This window comes from Podarcis bocagei (assembly GCF_964188305.1).
Source record: "Podarcis bocagei genome assembly, chromosome: 15".
Lineage (NCBI taxonomy): Eukaryota > Metazoa > Chordata > Lepidosauria > Squamata > Lacertidae > Podarcis > Podarcis bocagei.
The window spans coordinates 17,231,335-17,258,377 of NC_138141.1; the positions used below are offsets into that span (position 1 = coordinate 17,231,335).

At 50.9% G+C, this 27,043-nt stretch overlaps 1 protein-coding gene across 1 annotated transcript; it reads left to right on the top strand.

The window, feature by feature from the left end:
• Positions 1-1,046: 1,046 nt before the first annotated feature.
• On the top strand, positions 1,047-26,996 carry BACE1 (beta-secretase 1). Its single transcript, XM_081172629.1, has 9 exons — positions 1,047-1,425; positions 11,053-11,141; positions 13,695-13,911; positions 15,420-15,557; positions 16,968-17,102; positions 18,293-18,394; positions 19,337-19,486; positions 21,141-21,312; positions 22,229-26,996. Exons 1-9 carry the CDS (start codon positions 1,165-1,167, stop codon positions 22,468-22,470), a joined length of 1,506 nt encoding a protein of 501 aa, XP_081028755.1. The 5' UTR covers positions 1,047-1,164; the 3' UTR covers positions 22,471-26,996.
• The last annotated feature ends 47 nt before the right edge of the window (positions 26,997-27,043 follow it).

The following is a 27,043-nucleotide window of genomic DNA, read 5'->3' on the forward strand; positions in this document are numbered from 1 at the left end:
GGCCCCTCCCTCGACAACCCCACTGTCTGCTCTTCTGTAGCCGGGCTTTCCCACTGTGGCTCTCTTGCAAGGACTTCCTTGACCTCTCGGGCCTAACCCCAACCCTGCCACACAATATAGGCAATGGGGGCCACCCAAGAGCTCTGAAGAGGCAGTCCCCAGGAGCTGCTGAGGCTCACCAAGAAAGGGCAGCCATTCGCCTGCACTCTTTGGGGCCAAAACAACAACACTTGGTCCGCCTTGGTTCGTGCCAGCAGTGCCAACTTGAATACAAAATTGAGGGGGCCCAGGTAAGCCCCACCCCGCATAATGGACCACAAGACACGGCACCTGCACACCACTTGAATGGCCAATTGCTAGGGGCCAAGGGGTCTTTGGCCCTCCCATAAAATATTTGAGGGGGCTGCCTCCCTAAGTTGATGGGCATTGCCATTCAAATGGTGTGCGTGTACGTGATTGATTATGCAGGACGGGGTTTAGTGCCCCCCCAATATTTTGTTCAGGTTGGCACCCCTGATGCCCATCAACTTTTTTGGGGGGAGTGGTCTGTCGGGCGCCGTCTAATATTTTATGGAGGGGCAAAGGGACTTCGGCTCCTCTAGCTCGCGCTGTGCGCCGCGGGCCCTGGCCTCCCTCCGGCCAGGAGGCGTCCTCCGGAGAGCCAGGCCGAGAGAAGATGCTCCTTGCCCTGGGCATCAGCCGGGCCGCCGCGCAGAGGAGGAGGCGGCGCTACGAGGCTCCCGGCAGGCGCGCCTTCCGAGCAAGCCGCCGCTGCCGCGTGCGCAGAAGGAGCCGCTGCCTCTCTGCGGCTCGGCCCGCCCGTGGACTACAACTCCCAGCGAGCTCTGGCAGAAGGAAAAGCCTTTGCCTCGAATAGCTGCTGCTGCTGCCGCCGCCCAGGCTCAAGCGCCGAGCCCTCCCAGCTGCTGCGCTGGAGCCGGCCCGCGGCGCCGAGCAACAGGAGCCTCTGCATCTCGCCTAGGCCGGCGGCGCCCCATGCAGCTGCAGCTCCCGCCGCGGCCTGGAGGTGCCTCCCGAGGCCGCCGCCGGGCCGCTGGGAAGTAGCCTGGTCCGCCTGGCCGCTGCCCGCTCCCCGTCCTCCTCCCTCCTCGTCTTCCTCCTCCTACCCGCGCGGCCTTCGAGCAGGAGCCGGCGGAGCTGAGCATGGCTCGGGCGCTGCTGGGGCTGCTGCTGTGCTTGGGCTCCGGGGTGGCGCGAGGCCCCGTCCAGGCGCCCGTCGGGCTCCGGCTGCCCTTGCGGAGCGCGCCGATCCAGTCGCGGGAGCCGCGCTCGGCCGACGAGCAGGACGAGCCTCGCCCCGGCAGCGGCGGCGGCGGCATCTTCGCCGACATGCTGGACAACCTGCGAGGCAAGTCCGGGCAGGGCTACTACGTGGAGATGACGGTGGGGAGCCCCCCGCAGAAGGTGAGCCGCCGTCGGGCCACGAGCTTGGCGCCCACTGACCCCCGTGTGCTGGTGGGTGGGCGGGCGGGCAGCGAGGGGCATCCGGCCAGGCCAGCGCCCTTCCCCATGCTGGGGTGGGGTGGGGTCCCTAAGGAGAGGGCATGACTCTAGATCAGGGTTTCCAAAACTTGGGTCTCCAGCTGTTTTTGGACTACAACTCCCATCATCCCTAGCTAGCCGGACCAGTGGTCAGGGATGATGGGAATGGTAGTCCAAAAACAGCTGGAGACCCAAGTTCGGGAAACCGTGCTCTAGATGCTTTCAGAATGCTTCCTATCGAAGGCCAGTGATCCCCCCCTCTGAAGAAAGTCCGTGGGTTGCAGGTGGGGTTGGGGCTGTGTGGGGGAGACAGTAAGTGTGTTTGATGCTTGGGTGGGGCGGGGGCTCCCCAAGGCCACCTGGCTAATGCAGGGCAGAGAGATCAACCTTGCAGCCTGTACTTTTTAGCTCACAGCTCTGACTCTTATCCCCCAGCCCCGGATTTTCAGCTGGGCTTCTGGTGGGGCACTTTGCAGGTGATTTCCAGGAGCTGGACCCTCAGAAGACCCAAAGTACCTGGGGGAGGAGAGACTGAAGGGGCTGCTGCAAGGATGAAAGGGGAAAGTTGGGTGTTGTGTGCTGCCTGCAGAGAGAGACAGATCACTTGCCTCCTTTTGCCCTTCATGGCTGGGAGGGCAAGATGGCAAGGGAGGACGTCTTCTCTGAGTCCTACCTGAATCCTTTCAAAACACTTTTTTAAAAGGAGGAGATGGATGAAAGGTATTCAGACATGGTCTGTCACTGAAATCGGGTCTCACTATGTCTAACCAGACCGCACAACTAGTGACCATCCCTGTTCTCTCGTGCGGCCAGCCCCATTGTGTCCTTAGCTGACATCCAGCAGCCTTTCCAGTGCAAAGCAAAGCAGTCCTTGTCGGTGGAGCTGTTTTTGCTGGCTCCTCAGCAGCTTTATTTGGGGTCCCCCCAGGGAACAGACTGGGGGAAGGGCTTTCGGAAGAGGTGCAGCCATTGATAAAAGTGAGCAGAGCGTGGAAATAGTTTGTTTCCTCTGGGATACAGGAGCATTTCTTCTCCACTGGTGAAAAAAGGCTGTGCTAATCTGGAGCTGCTTCTCTTTAGCAGCTTTGAAAATGAGAAGCTGCCGTAGAGAGCGACTGGTTGGGTGGGTGAGGAAGAGAGCTGGCTTAGAACGTGTGCGTGGGGGGAGCAGTGGCATTTTTGTCATGTATGAAGACACAAAATTTCACAGGGATCCCTCTGTGCAGCTGGGTTGCCTGCTTCTACGCAAGCAGCCGGATGTACCTGGGCATTTGTTGAGCCTTAAGCCGCAGCTTAGCCGTGGGACTTATTTTTAGCGCTGGGGCTTGGCCTGAAATATTGCGGGGCAGTGGCAATAGCCTCTGAGGATGTGCAGAACGCGTTTCCAGCACCTTTGCCTCTTTCCAAACTGACCCATGGTGTGCTCCACATCATGGGTGAGGGGGCTCTCTGTGCCCTTCCACTGACGTGCTAACTTTTCGCCGCTGGGGAAAAGGCCACGAAACCCCTCACCCCTTTGCCTCGCCTTGCCAAGCGGGTTTGCTCAGAGCTGCCTGATTCCAGGAAGGCTCCCACAACTCCCCAAGCCTCCTCTGACGGCTGCCTCTTCAGCTCTCTGGCCGTGGGCCAAGTAAGCCTGAGATGCCAGCAACATATGGTGCTTTCAGTGGAATTAAAGGTTCCTTATATAAAGCGTGCATGTGTGTGAAAGCAAGTGGGAAAAGTACAAGCCTATATGTGTGCGTGAGTAAGTGGTACCAGGTGTGCATATTATGAGCACATTTGTTTTCTTAGGCCCACAGTGGCAAAATTCAGGCTAGCGAATTAAACCTCTCTGCAAAGCTGAGCCTCCAAAGCCAGAGCAAACACTGGCATTGCTTCCCCAAAGTGCTTCTATTCGGACTTTGAAGAGGCTCTAGACTGACAATGCGGTGCCACAAGCTACAGGGTACAGACTCTAACAGAGATTACGAACTCAAACTCATAAAGATATGTATAACAATAATTCGTTACAGGATAAGAGTTTATGAGTAGAGATAAGTTCATGTTAGTCCATAGTCAGATTCGACGTGGAGGTCTTAGTTTCAATCGTTGAGCAGACGTCAGAAGTCAATTGTGGATCAGAAACCAGGACAGGGCCCTGTTTCAATGTATTCACCTTCATCAGCTGATTGTTAAAGGGTCGTGTAAGTTTGAAGACTATCGGATAAATATATCCTGTTATTTCCTACGTTTCTCAGAGATAACAACTACGTGTGGGTAGATCAATGTGTATCTTGAGCTTTTCTGTGCATTTACACTTTGATCTACCCACACATAATTATTGTGTTATACATATCTTTATGAGTTTGAGTTTGTAATCTCTGTTAGAGTTTGTAATCTCTATTTGAGTTTGTAATCCTTGTCAGAATACATACTTTTGAATGGATTAGTTTTTGTTACAATTGACTATTGATTTGCGAGTAGTGGGCTATTGAAACTTACATTGGCCTGAGTTCTTGGTGTCCTTTTTTCTTGGTATATTTAATAACTAGAACTCCAACTTATTTAACAAGCTACAGGGTGTCATGTCTGTGTGGATGAGGGGAAATGTGAGTTTGCAAGGGGTTTGGTGGGCAGCCTTTGTCTGACTGCAAGTGAGTGTAGTTTGTGAACGTTGAGCAGTGCCAGGATTTGTGGGGGTGTGGCTTGAGCAAAGCATCCTCAGTGGTGACCCCAGGTGTGGGTGGGGGTGCAAACTGTTGGCCTTTTTGGGTGCCAGCTGCAAAGCGAGATTGGCAGGGCTGGTGGGACATTGGGTTGGGGAGCTGACCTTGCTGTCTTCTGGAACAAAGGCTGTTATCATCTCCCTCTGGGACCAATTGCCAGGCCGTAGAGCCCTGTCAAGGTGGTGCTTGAGCCACTGGGTGGAAAAACAAACTCTGTTTGGGGTGTGTGGGGGGAAGAGTCACATTGACTCACTTGGCTTTGCTTCCTCCACTCTAAAAGGGCGTTGTGCTACCCAGGGTCACTGCAGGCTCGTTTTGTTATAAGCTCCATTCTATTCAATTGGACTTACTCCTGTGCAGGCTGTATTGGTCTCGCACCCTTAAATGCCTTATGCTGAACTCTTCCCATTCAGGCAAAGAGATGGTAGCACCAGAAGCAGAGAGCAGACTCTGTTTCCCTCCAAGATTGCTTTGAGTGAGTGCACAAGCCAGCCCCATTCATTTACATCTGTTAATTTAAAATTAAAAAAATCCTTCCAGTAGCACCTTAAAGACCAACTAAGTTAGCTCTTGGTATGAGCTTTCGTGTGCATGCACACTTCTTCAGATACACTGAAACAGAAGCTGCCAGATCCTTCTATATAGTGAGAAGGTGGGGAGGGGTATTACTCAGAAGGGTGGTGGGAATGGGAGATTGGCAGATAGCTGAGATGAGCCTGTTGACGACTCTTGGCAGACCAACACGGCTACCTATCTGTATCTGTTAATTTAGTTAAACTTACGGGGTTGGAGCCAACGACGTCCTATTCAGAGTAGACCCAACTAAACCCAACTGGCCATAAATTAGCCATGCCCATTAACTTTGATGGGCCTACTCTGTGTAGGGCTGGCATTGGTGACAACCCTACGGAAGCTTGACTTTGTCTGTTGCCTGGATGGTGAGTATTCAGAGGAGGCAGGTGACAGCCTTCAAAAAATTATCAAAGGGAGCAAGAGATTGTGCTTTGTGTACACATGTGCACTGTGGTTTGCTGATTAGTGCAAAAGCAGTAAGTCCTTTCCTGGCACACTCTCGGTGGGGGATTAGGAGAAGACGGGGCTCTTGTGAGGTCAGGATTAAGGCTGCCCAGCAGCAAGACCTGGCAAGGCTCTCTATTGCCCCCTCTCTCTTTAGGCCCCACCCGGCTGCTCACTGAGAGATTTTGCAGCAGGACCCAAGAGGAGGTTGGTATGGCCGCTCTGATACACTTCCGCCATTGGTGTGTGTGTTTATTGCCCAGGTTTGCAGCTGAACAGAGGGAGTTCAATTACTGCCAGCAAACCCAGTGGCGGCTTGCGGCTATGTCCTCTGGGACGCAGGGAAGAGGCTGTTCTGGTGCAGTGCATAACTGCTTCTGCTGTCCTGGGCAAAAACAGCGGGTAGGCTTCTGTTCTCCACACTCTTAGCTACTACCAAGAAGTGCCTGGGTTTTCACATGCAACCGCATGTAGAGAAAGTTAGATGGCAGGTCCCCAAAGGCAGGGAAAGGATGAAGGAGACCTCTAGGCACAGAATTGGGCTTTTATTGAGCCCAACCTTTTCCCAAATTGAATCCTTCTTCCAGGGCACTCTTAGGCACAACCATTTTCAGTCTCAGGTTTACAGAGAAATTTTGCAATGCATTCTGAAAACCGGGGACTGAAATTGGCTTCCCCTAAAACACCATTGAAATATTCTTGGCTCCCACCTTTCCTTATAAAATAAGTTAACATGATAAGAACAAAATAGCAGCACAAAACTCTTTTTTTGGGGGGGTGTATCTTCCTGAACCGCTTTGCTAATGATCCAATCATTTTGTTGTTTTCCTTTTCAATTTAGTTCTCTCTGTTGATGTGCAACCCATGTGGACTTAGGCCGGTGCACACCTGGCTGCAGTGACTTTACCACTTGCAGATAGGCCTGTTGCAGCAAATCACTGTGTTAGTGGTAACATAAAGACAAAAGAAGAGCCTGCTTGCTGGATTAGGCCAATGGCCCTTTGAGGCCAATGTCCTGTTCTCATAGTGGCCAACCAGAAGCTATGGGAGGGCTGCAAGCAGAACAAGTAGACTCTCCCTCTGGTGGTTTTCTGCAACTGCTGATCAGAAGCATTACTGCCTCTGACCGTAACCCAAAAGCTCTGTCTGAACCAATGGTCTGCTTAGGAGGTTCTTGTTTGTTTTTGCTTCGGATTTTTTTTTTCCTTTTGGTCTTGGCCTCTGAGGTCCAAGGGTGGGGAACTACCACTCCCATCATCCACGACCATGCTTGCTGCGCTGATGGGAATTGTAGTTCAGCAACATCTGGTGGGCCAGAGGTTCTCTACTCTTGCTGAGGTGCTGCTGCTGCTGCACACTTGGTGCTTGTCATTTGGCGTTGTCTCGAGTTCTAGATCAGCCCTGCGAGTTGCTGACCTATCAAAGCATCTTCTTACTCCGCCAGGTAGTCACCGACATTTAAGAGTCTTGCCTATAAGAAACCAGTAGGGGTATTCAGGAGGCAGAGGTGAATATATAAGGGGAATCCCTCTGTCAAGTGCTGGTAATAAAATGCAGGAGGTGCCAAGCCAAATGCTCTGTGCTGTATAAATGTTTAAGGATGCTTTGGGCATCCTGCATCTTTGTGCAGCTTAGTCACAGGATCCTCATAGCCTAGAGAAGCCTGATGCTGTGTACTAATGGCTGCTGATGGACCTTTTAAGTGAGCCATATGGAACAGAATGATGATGAATTTTGGTGAGAAGCTGTATAAATATAGAAGAATCCTATGTGAACGATCCAGGAGAGGGAGCCAACAAGTATCTGGCATCCTGCTTGTGATCTCATTGTGATTAGGCACACATGCCTTTCTTCCCAGAAATGTGGAGAGAGCAGAAGCTACAAATGCCTTTGCCTGGTCTGACATTTGCAGGCAGTAGCTTGAGGTCTTGCAGCCTGCCTCTCTGCTGACCTCTTGCCTCCACGGCAAGCTTTCTTCCCTGCTCCATTTGGGGCTGCTTAAGACAAGCAAGGCTAGGGGGGGGGGGACTGTTGCTTTTTTGATGGCCTTTAACTGGAGAGAAATTCCTCCCCAAGCTGCTGGGCTCAAGCCTGCGTGGACACTATGCTCTCCCATCTATGGCCTGTCTTGCTGCATGGCTATCCAGGCAGGAGAGTTGGGGCTTTTCTTTCCAAAGATGTGCTTACTGAGTTTTCAAAAACAGCAACAAACAAGCAAGCAAGCAAGCAAACAAACAAACAAATAAACAAGACAGACAATTAATAATAATAATAATTTTTTATCTATACCCCACCCTTCCCGGTTCAGAAAACCAGGCTCAGGTCGGCTAACAACAAATTTAAAACACTTAATTGATGCAACAAAACAGGATAAAATACAGTATAAAATGGGAATAACAATAAATTCAGAATTCAAAATCATTTTAGGGGGGAAATCCATCCAATAAGCATTAGATGATCACCAGAGCTAGCTGGCTAAATTAGTCCTATTTGGGCCAGCGAGGAGACCAGGGGAAAATTAGCTGTGGGATCCCAGAGCGGGTAATCTTCATAAAAAGGGGAGAGGGAGGAAGGAAGGGGAATAAAAGATCAGGCTAAGTTCAAATTGAAAGCCAGGTGGAATAGCTCTGTCTAACAGGCCCTGCGGAAGGAAGTTAAATCCTGCAGGGCCCTGGTCTCATGGGACAGAGCATTCTACCAGGTCGGAGCCATCACTGAGAAGGCCCTGGCCCTCGTGGAGGATAATCTGACTTCCTTAGGGCCTGGGACCTCTAAAGCAGTGTTTCCCAACCACTGTTCCGCGGCACACTAGTGTGCCGCGAGATGTTGCCTGGTGTGCCGCGGGAAAAATTAAAAAATTCGAAAGATTTTTTTTTTAAAAGTCAAATTTTCGATTGGGGCGCCGTCACTAGATGACCCCTGGGGTTCCCTCCCTCCCTCCCGCTCTGCGCCTCCCTCCTCCTCCTCCTCCGGGGAGGCCCTTCCTGGCTCTCGGCCAAGGCTTGGCGGCTGCCACTCACTCACTCACTCGCCCACCCATCCCTCCATCCCTGCACCCGGCCTCTCCCCCTCCGTCCCCGGCGCGGGGGCTGCCGGGATCCGTAGTCCCCTCGCCCTTGGGCTCCGCGCCTGCGCGGGGTGCGCGAACTACGTTTCCCAGCGTGGCCTGGCGGGCCGGGCGTTTAGTTTGAAGCGCTCTTCTCCCGGCCATGGAATGAGCGCAGCGGCGGCGGCCGGGCGGGCAGGGGCTCTGCCGCGCAGACCCTGCGCAGCCTGCCTGCGCCCCCGCGGAGATCGGGCGGCAGGATGGAGCCCGGGGATCCCCGCGGAGGCGGAGTGGTGGAGGCGGAGGCTGCCCCCCAGGTAGGGCTGCGTCGGGTGTGTGTGTGTTATTTTTGCAATGCTGCATCCGCGCCAGAGGGGACGCATCGGACCGCGGGGAGACCCCTTGGCGGGCATGCAAGGCAATGCATGCGTGCAGGCGTTGCATGGAGTGCAGTGCAATGTAATGGCAACGCAGCGCCCTGCATGCATGCATGCAACTTCCACCGGCGCTCCGGACTTGGCAGGTGAGGGGGGTCCCCAGTGGGCGGCAGAGAGAGCAGGGAGGGCGAAGGGGAGCCGGGGGGGAGCAGCGCTGCTCCCCGAGCCGAGCCGAGCCCGGGGGAAAACTTCGACGTCGTTGCACCGGGTGTTGGAAGCGGAGGCTGGCGGGGGCCCCTCACCTGCAAAACCTGGTCGCCTCTCATATATTTCGTGCATTGCATTCATCGCCCGCTTTCTCCTCCAAGGAGCTCCCGGGGGCGCGCGTGGTTCTCCCCGTGTTATCCTCGCAACAACAGCCCTGCGAGGTGGGTCAGGCGAGTGGCCCAAGGGAGCACCCAGGGATTGTCCTGGCCAGGTGGGGTGATTTGAACCCTGCTCTCTGCCCGGTCTTCGTCCTCATTTAGCCCCCACATGTGCATGACTGTGCATGACTGAGGTTTTCCCCCCTCGTCTTGGCTATGGTGTGAGTCTGTGCTGTTAATTAATGGGGTTCTGCCTTCGGAGAAGATGAGCCAGCCCTCAAGGAGGTGATTATGTAATTTGCTAGCAATTCATGTCCCTCCCGGCGTGACGCTGCATGCTGACGTCACGGGGCTGTAATGGTGGTGTGCCTCGAGATTTTTTTCATGAAACAAGTGTGCCTTTGCCCAAAAAAGGTTGGGAAACACTGCTCTAAAGTATGATTATTCATGGACCTTAAGGTCCTCTGCGGGGCATACCATTAAGAAACAAAAACTGCATGGAGCACATTATTGCAGTCGGGATAAAATTTTGCAGGCATCCTAATGAAATAGATTCTGCAAAGCAATGTTTTGGAGGAATCGCATATCAATACCGTAGCCTTTCCACATGGACGCATGTGCCGTTGGGGGTCTATTCAGCACACTGTTCTTATTTATAAAGCATATCTGAAGGACCATCTCCACCCCCATCGTTCTACCCGGACACTGAGGTCCAGCGCTGAGTGCCTTCTGGCGCTTCCCTCACTGCGAGAAGCCAAGTTACAGAGAACCAGGCAGAGGGCCTTCTCAGTAGTGGCGCCCTCCCTGTGGAATGCCCTCCCACCAGATGTCAAAGAGAACAACAACTACCAGACTTTTAGAAGACATCTGAATGCAGCCCTGTTTAGGGAAGCTTTTAGTGTTTGATGTATTGCAGTATTTTAATGTTTTTTGGGAAGCCGCCCAGAGTGGCTGGGGAAGCCCAGCCAGATGGGCGGGGTATAAATCATAAATAATAATAATAATAATAATAATAATAATTATTATTATTATTATTATTATTATTATTATTATTATATGAACAGTGAGCATACAACAGTGAAGTAGTCTTGTTTCATAACCCCTCTTTGAATTCTCCTATGAGTGGCCCAGACCCTCTCAATGCAACCATCCCTGGAGGGTATTTGTGCCTTAGTGCATGGGGGTGTCCCCTCCTTTCTTGGAGTGTAAAAAGCAGATGTGGGAAACATCTGTGCTCTCCCCCAGCTGTTGCTGCACTGCACCTCCCATCAGCCCTAGTGTTGTGCAAGTCTAACAGCATCTGGGCAGGTTCTTCACTCCTAGTGTAAAGGACAGTGTTCCTGTGCTGTTTCAGACAGTAGCGCTTCAAATTGTTCCGCGTTTGACCCCACAAGGTTAGCAAGCTATCTGTCTTTCTGCTGCGCCCCTTGTGCAAAGGGTTAGGCCGTGTAGCGATTGGGGGAGGCAGGCTCCTTCCAGCCTCAGCGCCACCACCTTGGGGTTTGGCAGCCCTGACCTTCCTCAGCTGACATGGAAACTGATACACCTGCAGCTTGCTGCTGATGCTGACGCTTCTTCCGAGACAGGCTAAACCACACAGAGGAGCTGCTGCTGCTTCTGTCCCTGCAGACCAAGGGCAGGGGGTGAACCCTTTGGCTTAAAGACATGTGCACAGAGACGTTTTCCTTGGGGGAACTTGCCTTCCACTCCTGGACCTTGGAACTTTTAACAGGCTGCTGCCCAAAGCGACAGAACATTTGCATCTTGATGCCAAGCTTGGTCTCTCTGTGCCCAATTTAGATCCTTTCTGCCTGAGGTAGAGACCTGTGTAGTTCAGAAGGCTGCATGTGCCCAATGCTAACAGAAGCCAGCCTCGTTTAAGAGACGTGGTGCTGCATTATGCACCCTGGAGCTATTATATTCTGGGCCGTGGGTGGGTCAGGCACAAGCTCATTGTCCCGGACAGGATGTTGCCGTGCACATTTGGGCTGCTCTGCTTGAATCGCACTGACCTTTCTCCATTTCTCTTCCCCCAGCTGAATATCTTGGTGGACACAGGGAGCAGTAACTTTGCTGTGGGTGCAGCACCTCACCCTTTCCTCAGGCGGTACTACCGGCGCCAGCTGTGAGTATGCAGGGGAGCTGTGGGGCCGGGCAGGACAGGGCAGCTCTGAGCTAGCAAGAAAACCGCTCCTCTCCTCTCTTCTGTCCTGCCAGCCTCTTTCGCCAGGGAGGTGTTTAGCCCCTAATTTGCTTGAGGGGCTTTTGCTTTTGCAAGCACCAGCCATAATCCCTATGCCCCTTTGCCCCATCTGTCTCTGGTCTTCTGAAAGCACTTTTTCTTTTCAATTTTTTTTATTGGTTTTCACAACATTATAAACAAACAAACACATAAGACAAACAAACATGAATCATAGCCTTATTGAAAATTACACTTGTTAACATTGTTAAGTGACTTCCTCACTTCCCCTTGGTTGAATTTCACTGCATATCCTTTTAACGGTTTTCCAAATCACAGTTCTTATAAAATTTAACTTAAACATTAACATCCTTAAATCCTCACATTATGAAATTAAACATATTAATTCGACACTTAACATAAATAAAATCCTGAGCCAATTAAGTATCTGCAAGCTGTTTTCAGTTAATTTAACTTAACATATTTAACTAGGTAATCATTAAATTTAATCCACTCTTCCTGATACTACTCCTCCTTCTGGTCGCGGACTCTTCCAGTTAGGTCGGCTAGCTCCGAAAAATCCCATCATCTTCATCTGCCATTCTTCTATCGTTGGTAAGGTCTTCTGAAAACACTTGACCATCTGGCCACGGGCTGGCAGTGCCAGGGTGACACCAGCACACAGATCAGGGCTAAATGGCTTCTTTCTGTGCCGTGGGGGAAGAAATGCTGAGCTCCTGTCTGGCCCTCGAGCTGCTGCTGGAGGGCACAATGGACAATAGCAGGCTGATTCCCTTCCGCCTCGGTCTGCTCACTGCCTCCTCGCCTTGCGTGGCCGAGTGGGGAGAGCCAGCCAGCCTCCGTTCAGAGCCAAGGCGCTGATGGGGGAGTCGGCCCAAAGCCGGCCGGGAATGGACTGGGTGCTATGGACATGCCTCAGGGCGATCTGCTCCTCTTGCTACTGAGACGTGAGCAGAGAAGATGGGCAGGTGCACACCATTGATGTGATGTCCCCCCCCCCCACACACCAAGGCACCACATCTGTCAAGAGCGCTTTCTGAATTACAGTGGTACCTCTGGTTAAGGACTTAATTCGTTCTGGAGGTCCGTTCTGTTCTTTTCTTTTCTTTTTAAAATAGTTTTTATTAAGAATTTCAACATAACAAATCATCAAAAACATATCTTCATTTCCCCCCCTCCCCAAGAAAAACCCTTCCTCCCCTCCCCCCACAAGACTTCCCTCAGCTCCTCTTTCTGGTTTTTCAACACATATTATTCTCTGCATGTTACAAAATTGTAAAAATCCTATCTATCTATTATGTTAACAATAATAAATTTGTTTATGTTTATTCAAAACCTGCCAAGGAGTCCAATTCATTTTGTTGTTTTTCTAACATAATTTGTAAAAAGTTCCCATGGCTCTCCAAATCAACACAGACTGTGGAAACTTCACACTGGACTTCAAGCATCTGGCATTGTGTGCCTCCCCATTCTTCCTCCAGACTCTGGGTCCTTGGTTTCCAAATGAGATGCAAAAGCTGCTCTCATCAGAAAAGAGATTTGGGGAGCCATGTCATCAGCTGGTGTTGGTCCACTGTGCTTCATTAAGTCCAGGGTCAACGTAGCTGTCTACCAGGAGATTTTGGAGCACTTCATGCTTCCTTCCGCAGATGAGCTTTATGGGAATGCTGATTTCATTTTCCAGCAGGACCTTGTCACCTGCCCACACTGCCAAAAGTACCAAAACCTGGTTCAATGCCCACGGGATTACTGTGCTTCATTGGCCAGCAAACTTGCCTGACCTGAACCCCATAGAGAATCTATGGGGCATTGCCAAGAGACAGATGAGAGGCATGAGACCGAGCAATGGAGAAGAGCTGGAGGCTACTATTGAAGCATCCTGGTCTTCCATAACACCTCAGCAGTGCCACAGGCTGATAGCATCCATTGCACACCGCATTGAGGCAGTAATTGATGCAAAAGGGGCCCAAACCAAGTACTGAGTACATATGCATGTTTCTACTTCTCAGGGGTCCAATATTGCTCTATTTGCAGTCCTTGTTTTGCTGATTTCTTTTAATATTCAAATTTTCTGAGATTGTTAATTTGGGGTTTTCATCAGCTGTACGCCATAATCATCACAATTATAACAAATAAAAGCTTGACATATCTTGCTTTGCATGTCATGAGTCTATCTCATATATTAGTTTCACCTTTTAAGTTGAATTATTGAAATAAATGAACTTTTCCACGATATTCTAGTTTTCCGAGTTTCACCTGTAGTCCAGCAGTTTGGCTTGCCATTCTTCCCTAGTTGGGACTGTTGGTTCTTTGCATCTTTGGGTTAGTAGCATCCTTGCAGTTGTTGTCGCATATATAAACAGTCTTCCCTGGTCTTTCCTTGAGTTTTTGAGGCTGCCTCATGCAGGTAGCTCCCTCAACATGCCACCTACCTGTGTTCTCACTGCCTCATAACCTCCCCCTGTGTGTCTCTTGCAGCTCTGGTACGTACCGGGACTTGCGGAAAGGAGTCTACGTGCCGTACACGCAGGGCAAGTGGGAAGGGGAGCTTGGCACTGACCTGGTGACCATCCCCCACGGCCCAAACGTCACCGTCCGCGCCAACATTGCTGCCATCACTGAGTCAGACAAGTTTTTCATCAACGGGTCCAACTGGGAAGGGATCCTGGGCCTGGCGTATGCAGAGATTGCCCGGGTAAGCCTGGCATCAGTGTGGGCACCTCTGAAGAAATGTACCCCTTGCCACTGTGGAAACTGTATAATGTTAAGGGGGGTGTCCCCAGACTCTTCCAGCACAAATCACAACTGCAGAGTAAAACAACAACATCATCTCCCAATGGAAATGTGTTGGGCAGTTAAAATTTATTAAAATTCCCTACAGTTTTCCAGTTTAGAGGCTTACCTGTTTTTGTTTGTTTGTTTTACTCTTGGAAGCTATAATGCAGCCACAGAAGCAGCATAGGATAACCCTCCTTTAACCCCCTTGCCCTGGCTCCTGGAAGGCCCAAAGGGGCTTAGGGGGGCAATCCTGTTGCTCTTAAAACTGAGCTCCCCTTAGAGGGCATTGCCCTCTTGAATGCTACCTGCAGAACAGTCTCCTTGCATTTGTCCTCTGGCGGGTCTCTGTTAGACCTTAAGCACTTTACATAATATAATAATAATCATTTATACCCTGCCCATCTGGCTGGGCTTCCCCAGCCACTCTGGGCGGCTTTCAACAAAATATTAAAATACAGTAATACATTAAACGTTAAAAGCTTCTCTAAACAGGGCTGCCTTCAGATGTCTTCTAAAAGTCTGGTGATTGTTTTTCTCTTTGACATCTGGTGGGAGGGTGTTCCACAGGGCTGGTGCCACTTCCGAGAAGGCCCTCTGCCTGGTTCCCTGTAACTTGGCTTCTTGCAGCGAGGGAACTGCCAGAAGGCCCTTGGCGCTGGACCTCAGTGTCCAGGTTGAACAATGGGGGTGGAGACGCTCCTTCAGATATACTGGACCAAGGCCGTTTAGGGCTTTAAAGGTCAGCACCAACACTTTGAATTGTGCCCGGAAATGTACTGTGAGCCAATGTAGGTCTTTCAAGACCGGTGTTATGTGGTCTCGGCGGCCGCTCCCAGTCATTAGTCTAGCTGCCGCATTCTGGATTAGTTGTAGTTTCCGGGTCACCTTCAAAGGTAGCCCCACGTAGAGCGCATTGCAGTAGTCCAAGTGAGAGATTTTGCTAAACCTGCCCAGCTAGCCACCCTGGGTCTCCAGTCTCCAGAGAGCAGGTCTTTGCACCTTTGCCAGGGAGCAATGTGGAAGCTGCCCAGAATGAAATGTGCAGTCTCATCCTGAGTCTGGCGAGCTTGTTGCTCTTCTGGAGTCATCCGACTCCTTTCATCAGCCCTGACCATTGGTCATGCTGGCTGGGGCCAGTGGTAGTTTGGGTTGGTAGGCCCTAGATGTTCCTCATCCCCAAGGAGCATAGCTCAGTTGGTAGAGCAGGAGACTCTCAATCTCAGGGCTGTGGATTCGAACTCCACTTTGGGCAAAAACTCCACATTGTTGCAGTCCATCCCCCTCTCCCTGATATTTTAGCATCTAAGCCTCCAAAGCCCAGCAGGGCCTACCTGTGAGCCTGAAGCCCAGGGCTGGCTCACAGCCTACTTGCTTCCTCCCTGCTCACTGAAGCTGAGTCCTCCTCCCTCGTCTCCTTTTCTGCAGCCTGATGACACCTTGGAGCCTTTCTTTGACTCGCTGGTGAAGCAAACCCAGGTCCCCAACCTCTTCTCCCTGCAGCTGTGTGGCGCCGGCTTCCCGCCCAACGTCTCGGATGCCCTGGCTTCTGTGGGGGGCAGCATGGTGAGTGAGGGGCGCTGGGGTAAGAAGGGTCTCTTTTTCCTCCTTTTAGTTGGATCCCCAGACCTGTTCCCAGTCTTGAAACAGCTACATAATAAAGAGGTTGAGAGCACCTCTGGGCATCTGCAGAGTGCCTTCCCCTCACCATTAAGCAATCACAGCCCAGCTATGTTGAGGTTCAGGCAGAAGGGCTCTCCTGTTTTGGGGGTGAGTATGTGGAAGGCCAGGGACACGGGTGGCGCTGTGGGTTAAACGACAGAGCCTAGGACTTGCCGATCAGAAGGTCAGCGGTTCGAATCCCCGCGACGGGGTGAGCTCCCATTGCTCAGTCCCTGCTCCTGCCAACCTAGTAGTTTGAAAGCACGTCAAAGTGCAAGTAGATAAATAGGTACCACTCCGGCGGGAAGGTAAACGGTGTTTCTGTGCGTGGCTTTGGTTTGCCAGAAGCGGCTTAGTCCTGCTGGCCACATGACCCGGAAGCTGTACGCCGGCTCCCTCGGCCAATAAAGCGAGATGAGCGCCACAACCCCAGAGTTGGCCACAACTGGACCTAATGGTCAGGGGTCCCTTTACCTTTATGTGGAAGGCCAGCGTTCTAATTTTATTTTATTTATTTTATTTTATTTTATTTATACCCTGCCCTCCCCTGCGAAGACTGGGCTCAGGGCGGCTAACATCAGGTATAAAAACAATTGATTAAAATACAACTTAAAAACAAGATTAAAGTACTACTTAAAATTCAGCCTCATTTCAGTGGAAGCCCAGATCAAAAACTGTTTGGGGGAGAAAACGTCAAATCTTCACCAAGGCCAACTATCCAGACTGGTCCTACGTGGGCCAGAAAAGCCAGGGAAGTCCCCAAATAGGGGTTCCATCACAGAAGGAAAAGGAAAGAGGGGGAGGTGATCAGGCTGGTTCCAAGCCAAAGGCCAGGTGGAACAACTCTGTCTTACAGGCCCTGCGGAAAGAAATCAGATCCCGCAGGGCCCTGGTCTCATGAGACAGAGCATTCCACCAGGCCGGAGCCAGTGCTGAAAAGGCCCTGGCCCTGGTTGAGGCTAATCTGACTTCCTTAGGGCCCGAGACCTCTAGGGTGTTGCTATTTATGGACCTTAAGGTCCTCCGCAGGGCATACCAGGAGAGGCAGTCCCGTAGGTACGAGGGTCCTGAGGAGAAGAGTGTGTCAAAGCACACACAGAGTGTCCTCTCCTCTCAATCTCCTCTCCTCTTTGTCCCGTTTACACTTGGCCTGGACTGGAGATTCCAGGCAGCTCTGAGCCTCCAGCAGCCCAGGCAGGAAGTTTGCTGGTGCTTTGAGGAGCGGTGAGGAGGGGAGGGGAACGGGGCACCCACCACCCTCCTCTCGGCCCCTTCCTCTTAATGCCATTTCCTGCCACACTTCTGTCCCTGCAGATCATTGGAGGCATCGACCCGTCCCTCTACGTGGGCAGCATCTGGTACACCCCGATTCGGAAAGAGTGGTACTACGAGGTCATCATTGTCAGGATAGAGATCAACGGGCAGGACCTGCAGATGGACTGCAAGGAGGTGAGAGGGAGCCAGGGATGCTCAGCTGCAGGGTGGATAAAAATCAAAGTTTTTAATTTAAAAAATCGGATTTTTTTTTATTTGAATTGGATTTTTAAAATAAAATGCCTTTGCAGGAAAAATCTTTCTAAAGATAGTTTTCTTTTCTTTTTTTCGTTTAAATTTTATTAACATATAAAACACATACATATACATTTACACAATACACAACACACTACCTTATTTTCATAACATAAAACATACCTACATTACTCTATATGATACCTACCTATGCTGTACATGTCAACATACCTACACACCTACCCCACACAGACACCCACCAAGTGACTAAGATAGTTTTCTATTTAAGTTACATTATAGTCCAAAGGCTATTCATCAGGAAATAAGGATTTGTTTAAGTTTTTCATGTGTGCTAAAACTCAGTCTTAAGGTTGTTTTTTTAAAATTCATCAGTTAACAAACATGGATACATGTGCTATAATTTTTAGTTAATTGTTTTAATTGTTATTAAGGAAATGATTGTTTTTATCCTTCCAATAAAGTACAGCAGAAAAGTTGTCCAAATATAAACAGTTAACTTGTTAAACCTCACAATAATTCCACAATGATCTATCTATGTATTTCTAATAGTATAACCAAATTTTTGATGTAACTGTAAAAACTACTCTGAAAATTTATTCTTCCAAAAATGAAACCTTCATCTGGTTGTAAATATTAAGATTATACCAGCAAGAATGAGTCATTTCTGGGGGGGGGGAATTTAAATCAAGTCTTACTGACTAGTGATTTAAATCAATTTGATATAAAATCAAATCCACCCTACTGGGGTGTGTGCAGAGGAGCCACCTGAGCAGTCTCCACCAATGAGATGCCTTGGTTTGGAGGTGGAGGCAGGGCCTAGGAACACCTTTTGGTACTGAGGACTGGACCCTACCCTTGCTCCTCTGCCACAGACCGACATTGCTCGCCTCCCGCTCCTCAGATTTGGGGTCAGGTTGTGCTCAGCCTGGCCATAGCAGGGGAACTCCAGTTCAGAAACCCCCCACCCACCCCATTCAGGTTCCAGTATGAGTCAGCTTCTGTCTCCCACTGCCAGGGCTGGTTTGGAGCTGGTGTGCATGAGCTTGGGAAAGTGAGGGAAGAGGGGAATTGGTGTTTTGGAGCCTGAAAGCCTTTGCCTTTCCCCGCAGTACAACTATGACAAGAGCATCGTGGACAGCGGCACCACCAACCTCCGCCTCCCCAAGAAAGTCTTTGAGGCAGCAGTGAAGTCCATAAAGACAGCTTCCTCGGTGAGAAATGCACTGGGGGTGGGGTGGGATCAGCAAAGGGAAAAGAGCACCTCCTGGTCTGCCTATCGGCGGGCCCTGCAGAGAGTGAGGTGTGCCCAGCTCTGTGTTCGAATCCTGAACCAAGGGCTCTGGGACCAGAACATTCAGATTCTGCAATGGGGCATACCGTATTTTTCGCTCTATAAGACGCACTTCCCCCCTCCTAAAAATTAAGGGGAAATGTGTGTGCATCTTATGGAGCGAATGCAGGCGGGAGGCTCTGCTCAGCGCTCCCTTTAAAGAGCACGCATGGAGCGTGGAGCTTTTGGGGAAAAGCCCCCAAGAGCCGCACACATACTCCGCGCGCTCTTTAAAGGGAGCGCGGCTTTTGGAGGAGCCCACTGGCTGGCCTGGCTTCTGGCTTAGCCGCTCAGCCTCTCCCGGGCAGGGGATGAAGGCTCCCCTTGCCCAGGAGAGGCTATGCGCGGCTATCTCATAAGCCAGGACAGCAAGCGGGATCGCTGCGTTTCTGGGATTCAGAATTTGTTTTTCCTCCTTTTCCTCTTCCAAAAACTAGGTGCGTCTTATGGTCTGGTGCGTCTTATAGAGCGAAAAATGCGGTATATTGTGAAAAATGAATTGGTTAGCGTAACTGGGCCTCCTCTGGGGGTGTGTGTGTTGCAATGCATGGAAATGGTAAAACCCATTCCTGGTACCGTTTCTCCACCCCACCTCTGAAAAGTGAGCCAGCATCTCTGTGCTAGATGTTCTAGCACAAAGCATCATTATTCCCTGGGGTGGATGTGGAGAGTCAGAAACCTGGAGCTGCTTCATCTTTGTTGATCTGAGGAATGGAGGAAAAACAAAAAAAAGCAGCAGCCTCCCCACCCTGATTCTCCTCCGACAAAATCTGGTGTGGTTGTCCTGGTGCCAAGAAGACCCCCTTCCCTCCCTCTTCAACAGACAGAGAAGTTCCCCGATGGCTTCTGGCTGGGGGAGCAGCTGGTTTGCTGGCAAGTGGGCACCACCCCCTGGCACATCTTCCCGGTCATCTCTCTCTACCTGATGGGCGAGACCACCAACCAGTCTTTCCGGATCAGCATCCTGCCACAGGTAGGTGCCACGACTGCACGTGTGCTTTGGGGAGTGTGAATAGAACCTGAGGTGAGGCATTGCATCTGGCTCTCAGGAGAAGTTCTTGCAGCTTGGAGGGGCCAGGAGTTCTCTCCACCTCCCCTTTTTTAATAGAATTGTATTAGAGGTTTTTAACATATTAAGCCATGAAATCCAAACTCTTTTTATAGAAAGATAATAAAGGTCAATGCACCAAAAGAAAAGAATACTATCGAAAAAGGAAAATATAAAATACAGTAGTGATGATCCTCATCAAACACAATTGTATATATCTACGTATAGCTATCTGTCACTATTTTATCTCAGTCTTCCATCCACATACAGTGGAACTTTGGTTCTCAAGCTTCATCCGTTCTGGGAGCCTGTTCGACTCCCGAAACCATTCGAAAACCAAGGCGCGGCTTCTGATTGGCTGCAGGAGCTTTCTGCACTCAAGCAGAAGTCATGTCAGACGTTCAGCTTCCCAAAAACATTCAAAAACCGAGACACTTACTTCTGAGTTTTCGGCGTTCGGAAGCCAAAACGTACGAGTACCAAAGCACTCAAGAACCAAGGCACAACAGTACTGTGAGTTGAATTCTCCAGTCTCTCCACCTGGGAGGTCTCGAGGGGCCTGGAGTTTTCTAGGGAGTGAAGAGGAAGATGGACTGGAGAGAGAAATCTCAGATTAACACGAGCCTTTTGGATTTGGGCACCATGCTTGGCAGCATCTGGGTTAGAGCTAAACCAAAATGCTAACGGATTCAGCTGTGGGCTGGAATTTGGGTGTTGGGAGATTAAGATCTGTTTAAAAGTCCACTCACCCTGCTGGGAATTGGGGGTCTTCTTCAACTATCAAAATTCATCATTTCCCATTCTTCTTAAAGGCACTTTAAAACAATAGCACAGGATAGTCTAAAAACACTCGCTGGTCTGGGCTGAAACGGTTTAAAAACTATTCCAGCCCTCTGTAAAGTGGTGCCGAAATTACTTTTTTCTTTAAAAGGGAGCCTGCCAGAGCTACCAGGTACTGCAATTTTGTTTTGTTTTTAATACAAAGACTAGGTCGGCGTTTCCCAAACTTGGGTCTCCAGCTGTTGTTGGACTACAACTCCCATCATTCCTAGCTAGCAGGACCCAGTGGTTAGGGATGATGGGATTTGTAGTCCAAAAACAACTGGAGGCCCATGTTTGGGAAACCATGGACTACATCAACACGTTGCTGACATCGCAGTGGAGGGTGGTTTTAAATGTGGCGCTAGAAACGCTGGGTGCAAAGGCAGCTGCGCAGAAGACCAAGGCGGTCTGGAAAATGCAGCTGAGCTTTCGGAAGGGTGATTTGGCTGAAACTCAAATCACAAATTCAAAATTTTGAAGCAAAAATAGCAGAGCAATTATGCAACCTAGCTCTGGCTAGTGTTTCCTGATGAGCAGGGAGGAAACAAACTGTGCTCAGTTTGATAGCAAATGGCAGCTGGCCTCAGTCTTAGCCCTTGTGAGAAAACAAGAGGGCCTTTGAGCATGGGTAGAGTGCTTTCCTCATCTCATTGGGCAACCCTGACACCCCTGAGCCTACATGGCAGGATATTCTCATTTGGGGAAGGAAGGTAGTATTTCTGCGCCCTGGCTTACCGAAAGCCTCTCCCTCTTTCAGCAATACCTGCGGCCTGTCGAGGACGTGGCCACGTCTCAGGATGAATGCTACAAGTTCGCCATCTCCCAGTCGTCCACGGGCACCGTCATGGGCGCTGTCATCATGGAGGGCTTCTACGTGGTCTTTGACCGGGCTCGCAAGCGCATCGGCTTTGCAGTCAGTGCCTGCCATGGTAAGTGTAAGGTGTCAGGAGGGGCTGACTGCAGAAGGGGCAGACAGACGGGCAGCCCCTTCCAGTGGGCAGAGCTGTGTGCCACTCACCTGCGCAGTTGCCTCAGGCACACCATTGCTTATGCATCTCATAGAACCATAGAACTGTAGCGTTGGAAGGGACCCTAAGGGTCATCTAGTCCAACCCCCTGCAATGCAGGAATCTCAACTAAAGCAGCCATGACATGCCTAAAGAGCACGCCCACTTGCCGCAGCCAATCATCATCAGACCTGGCTGCAGCAACCAATCACACGCCCAATCGCTGCTGCAAATCTCCTGCTGGCTGCTGCCACAAATCGCTATCCCCTCGGCCATCTGTGTATAAGGCGACCCACAGTTTTTGCCTATTATTTCTTTTTTTAAAAAAAAAAATTATTAAATTTTCCAATTTTTTAAGACAAAAAGAAAAAAGCAAACATAAAAATATTAAAAACACATAACTTTCACAACTTATTTTCTCAGAACATATTTCCCCGACCTCCTCATACCTTCCCTTCTTGTATATCCAGTTCAAATTATTTATACAGCAAATCCTTATCTCAAAGCATTACAGCTTTAAAAAGAAAAGAAAACACCTTATTTTCCCTCCAACATCTTAAATTATTATAACTTTAAATTCTTGCTTACAAAAAGAAAAACCATTTTATCATATTCCTTTTACCATTACAGCTAGAAACCACTTAATTTCAATCCAACATCGGATTGAACCGGAACAGTTTTTGCCTATTATTTCTGAGGAAATAATATCATCTTATACACAGAAAATACGGTACTTACTTGGGATCGAACCTGGGGCCTTCTGCACGTGAATTGTCTTGTCTTACCACTGCTGTCCTGTGTTCATTATCCTCTGTTTCCTCTGCTCCCCTGGCTTCAGTGCACGACGAGTTCCGCACGGCCGCGGTGGACGGCCCTTTCCTTCACTCCAACATGGAGGACTGTGGCTACAACATACCCCAGACGGACGAATCCACGCTGATGACCATCGCCTACGTCATGGCGGCCATCTGCGCCCTCTTCATGCTCCCTCTCTGCCTCATGGTGTCCCAGTGGCGCTGCCTGCGCTGCCTGCGCCGGGGCCACGATGACTTTGCCGACGACATCTCCTTGCTCAAGTGAGCGCTCTTGCCTCCCCACCCTCAGGCCCGTGCCGGCAGCCAGGGGGCACAGCTGCCGGGAGCCACAAACTCCTCCCACCCCCTTCCACCTCTGCCGTGTGCGGGTCTGCAGCTGCCTCAGGGCCACCTGCGAGCAGGGGACTGGCTGCCTGCACCGAAAGCGGCAGAAGACGCGCAACCTTTTCCTCCCTCCTGCCGTGGTTTGTGGGATGGCAGCTTACGGAGGCCCTACTCTTCCTCTTGCTGCCCGCCTGGTGGGCGAGAGAGGCCTACTGTCACCGTGCAAGGAAGAGAAGCGGGAGCCCTGGTGAGGCCTGGTTGCTCAGCTCAGGAGGGGCCCAGAGCTATTTCCCACCTCAGGGCTTCATGTCTGTTTCCCCCGTTTTGCTCGTGTTGTGACGATGGGACTATTCACGAGGTCACACGACCTGGAAGGGTTTGCCGGAAAGGGCAGCGGGGATGGATGGACCCCAAAGTGTTGCTTCTGTGTAGCGCCGATGAGAGTGGCTGTCATTTCTTAAAGGGTTTGTGTGCGTGTCTCTCTACAATATATATATATAGAGATATATATAAATATATGTAACTTATACAATGGTAAACTGAAGGAGGGGGAATCTGTCCCCACCCCACTCAGGGAGCATTTGGGCTCCTTCTCGGCCCTTCACTGGCCGCACTTCTTTCAAGGAACCCCTCCCCCCAATAGGGTCTGGGGGCAAGGGCAGCTGCGACACACAGGTGTCCATCTCAAGGTGAAGGAGGGTTCCATTTTGTTAACCGTGCAAAGTGGAGCGAGGATTCCTGCCTCTGGCAGTGGACGGGCCTTGATGGTCCCTTTTTAATCCCAGGCATCCAAAAGGCTTTCAGGAGTCTAAAAGAGTTTTGCAGCCGTTGATGAGAAGGAGCAGCTGCCTCTTCCCTTCTCAAGGCTGTCTAGCTGCCTTTCCTAGCTGCTTCCCCGGAGAAGCGCTTTCTCTTCAAGGAGCCTCTCTTGATGGGCATCTCACTCCTCCTTGTTCCTTGCCTCCTTCATGAGCAGGACTCTGGGGTGGCAGAACTCAGTGGAGTTCTGCCCATCGTGGGGAGTCAGCCCTCTTTATGTACCAGGGCTGATGGGAATAGTTGTCCACCTGGAGGGCACCAATCTGGGATGGATGGTTTTATGCAGACATCCATCACACCTGGAGCCATGTGTGACTCACTTGGGTTTAGCAAGCCTCCAGGGGACTCATCACCCCCATATCCACCCTGCCTCCCTTTTTCCCAGTTCCATCCTTCAGTGTTTTCCTTGTGGCTTCTTCTTCATTGTTAAGTCCTGCTGGTTGGGCAATGGTAGCTGTGGAGGTGCAATGAGCCAGATCTGGGGCCAGCTGGATGGTGCTGTGCTCCCCTCTCTTGGGGGTTCCAAACTCTTACTCTGCAAGGAAACAGGACCACCCCTTCCCTGTTACAGTCTGAACATGGTCCAGGAGTCTGGGCTGCCTGTTGCCACAGATATTTAGAGCTCATTTCATCATTGCCTGCTGAGCATCCTTTGGCAACTGCTGATAGCCAGGTGCTGCTTCTGCAGCCGCTGTTGTCACCTGAGCATCACTGAACCTAGGAAGCTGCCTTCTGCCAAGGGAGGCTACTGGTCCATCTAGCCCCGTATCATCCAACATGAGCCTCCGCCAAGGTGGTGCCCTTGGACTACAACTCCCATTAGCCCCAGCTGTGTGATCCTGGGAGAAGGGAGCACAGCTGTGCTTGGCTGGGAAGGATGGAGGTTGTAGTCAAAAACACCAGGCAAGTGCTGCCCTTGAGAGAGGCTGTTCTGCCCCTGGCTGGCAGCAGTTCAGGCAGGGGTCTCTCCTTGCCTTACCTGGAGAGGTTGAGGATGGAACTTTGGACCAGTGGCCTGGAGGCAGCTACTCAGGCGCCTGGCTTGCCTGCCTCGCAATTGGATGGATGCAGCAGGCAGCCTGGCTATGACTTTCTTCCCAGAAAGAGAGCGGGCAGGAGGCCAGGCTTTCCTTCAGGAAATCTGGCCCTGCATCACATCACCATAGGAATTACCCTTCTCCCACTCCCACATCATTTGTTTGGTGGTAGATGTCCCACCAGGAGAGATGCCTCTGCCTAGGACAAATGGCTGTGCCATGCCCTCGTTGCTGGCTGGGTAGAGCAGACGCTTTGGGGGAGGCTGACATGGAGCAGCCAACCTCCTAACTCTGCCCTGCCTTGGGCTCTCAGTGGTATGAAGGAGTTGGGGCACATTCCTCCTGCAAGGATGTCCAGCAGGCTTCCTGGAGTCTCTATTGGGACGGGTTGGTGCTGCTGCTTACTCTCTCTGGGGGGCTGCATTCAGGGGTCCACGCCTTTGCCTGCCACACTGGCAAGAGGCAGCTAGCAAGGAATTGCCCCAGCTCCAGGAAAGACAGGGGACCAAGAAGCACTTGGCGGTCAGCTGCTGCTCACCCACCAAAGCCATAGACGGGGAGGCTGCCTCTGCCTGGCATTGCTCGGAAGAGACAAACTTCTGCCACTGAAGTGTGTGTGTGTGTTGCTCAGTTGATCCGAAGGTTGCAAGAGGCTTTATCCCTTCCCCTTCCAATGACATGTCCATTGTTTTTCAAATACATGTATGTGTGTGTGTATATATATATATGTTGGCTGTTCTTGAAATTGTTATTTTCCAAAAAACCTTTTTGCATAGTTGCAGGGCTATTTCTGCAGTGTGGACGGAGGTAGCTGCCTTCTGCTTGCTAGAATGCCAGATGCCATCTGCTTGTACAATATTCTGTAAATATTTGTAATACTGGCTCCCAAATCCTCCCAGTTTTATCTCAAATGGAAGTGGAGGAGAAAGGAGCTAAGTGACCCTTTTTATTTTTGTAAATGTCTGGTTCCTTTTAAACACTTGTTTGCTAAGGCTTAATGGACAGGTGGTGGGAGGCCGGGTGGATGGGGGGGGGGATAGCTCTGGGATGGATAAATGCACTTTATGGACTGTACCAAGCTTCAAGTGGTGCTGAGGGGGGTTCTCTCTCTCCTCCCATTCCCTGGAATGGTCTGGCTTATGGGAGTGAAGCACTTGTTGGCCATCAGCACCACTGAAGCAGTTTGCAAAGCTTGCTTTCAAATAATGACCTCAGTGGTGTGATGGCAGAAGGCCCTCTCTCCTGTCCTGCCCCCCCTCCAAGCACAGCAATGGCCCCAGCCAAGCACCTTACACCCACACCCACCCAGTGCTCAGTACCATTTTATAAGCATCAGGACAGATCAGGTCATTTTCAAACACAGGCAAGCTGGGAAAGAAGAGCAACGCAGATGCCACTCAAAGCTTTTTGCTGAAGGCTTGGGGAGAGAAGGGTCTACCTTTTTGTGCACATCTGGTCTGGTCCTTATGGCCCACAAGCACTTTGACCCACAGCTTTCAAACTCTGGAGGAGCATGCACACGCACACGCACACGCACACCACACTGTGGTGGAGAAGGCCTTCTAAGTGATAGAACCCCAGCTTCCACCATGGCCAGTAGCTTCACCATTCCCCCACCCTACAGCATTTTTTGCCCTTGCAGCAGAATTAAAGCACCACTGCCTCCCCAGGCTAGCAAAGCAGATCTGAAGTGGCCCAGGAGCATGGCCCAAGGGGTGTGTGTGCACACCTGTGCAGTTCTGCTTACTTCCCAAGCTGGCTTTGGAAGGTGAGCAAAAGGCTTTGTCATGGCCACGGCAGGGGAGAGTCCCATTCTACATATCCCAGAAACGGGGGGCAGATTTGTGTTTACTGAAGGCAGAGTAAGGTAAGGTGGTGGCATCCCGTTTGGAAGTTTGAGAAACACCGCCTTAAACAAACTTTGCTCTTTGACCTTCATGCTCAGCCACGCATTGTGGGACCCACTTAATTTTTTACTTTCTCTTCGTATGGTGCGGGACGGTTGTGGTGACCTGCCTTGGATGAGGTGATGGCAAGAGTACTAGGTTCTGACATAGCTGGTTCTAAGATCATGGTAGGGAAGCATCAGCCACTGTAACCCAACCCCTAGGCGACAGGGGCCACCAACTCCCAGCCCCTGACTTGAGCCTCTTGCATGGTGACAACCCCTCTCGATTTGGTAAACAGCACGAGAGGCTCCCAGCCACATAGGACTCTGGGGGCTCCCTAGCAAACACTGCCTTAATCAGCTGCTACAGGGACTTCAAGGCAGCTTGAAAAGGGGAGGAAGGAAGCACTGCGAAGTGGGCAGGCCCAACGACTGCCAGTTTGCACATGTTGCTGCTCGTTGCAGCCAAGGCCAGAGAGGAGCAGCAGGGTCCTTTGCCCACTCCCCACAGCTTTCCCGAAGAGCAACACAACCAGGATCCTGTAGGCAGAATCAGAAAAGCAGGAGGTGCTGTAGGAGAGAGTGTAAAATGAGGGGTTTGGGATAGGCACCACCTGAGATTCCAGCACTGTACTCCCCCCAACCCATGTCTCTGTCAGAAACATGAATGTTTAACATGGTAAATTATTGCATTAAAGAGAGAAGAAAAAAAGTCTTTCCCCCACTCTTTTGCTTCAAGCCCCATTATTTCTGGTGTGGCAGAGAGGCAG

Coding starts and splice junctions, on each gene's coding strand:
- BACE1 (XM_081172629.1), top strand. CDS start 1,165: ATGGCTCGGGCGCTGCTGGGGCTGCTGCTGTGCTTGGGCTCCGGGGTG. Junction 11,142..13,694: donor CGGTACTACCGGCGCCAGCT/GTGAGTATGCAG, acceptor TGTCTCTTGCAG/CTCTGGTACGTACCGGGACT. Junction 19,487..21,140: donor GGATCAGCATCCTGCCACAG/GTAGGTGCCACG, acceptor TCCCTCTTTCAG/CAATACCTGCGGCCTGTCGA.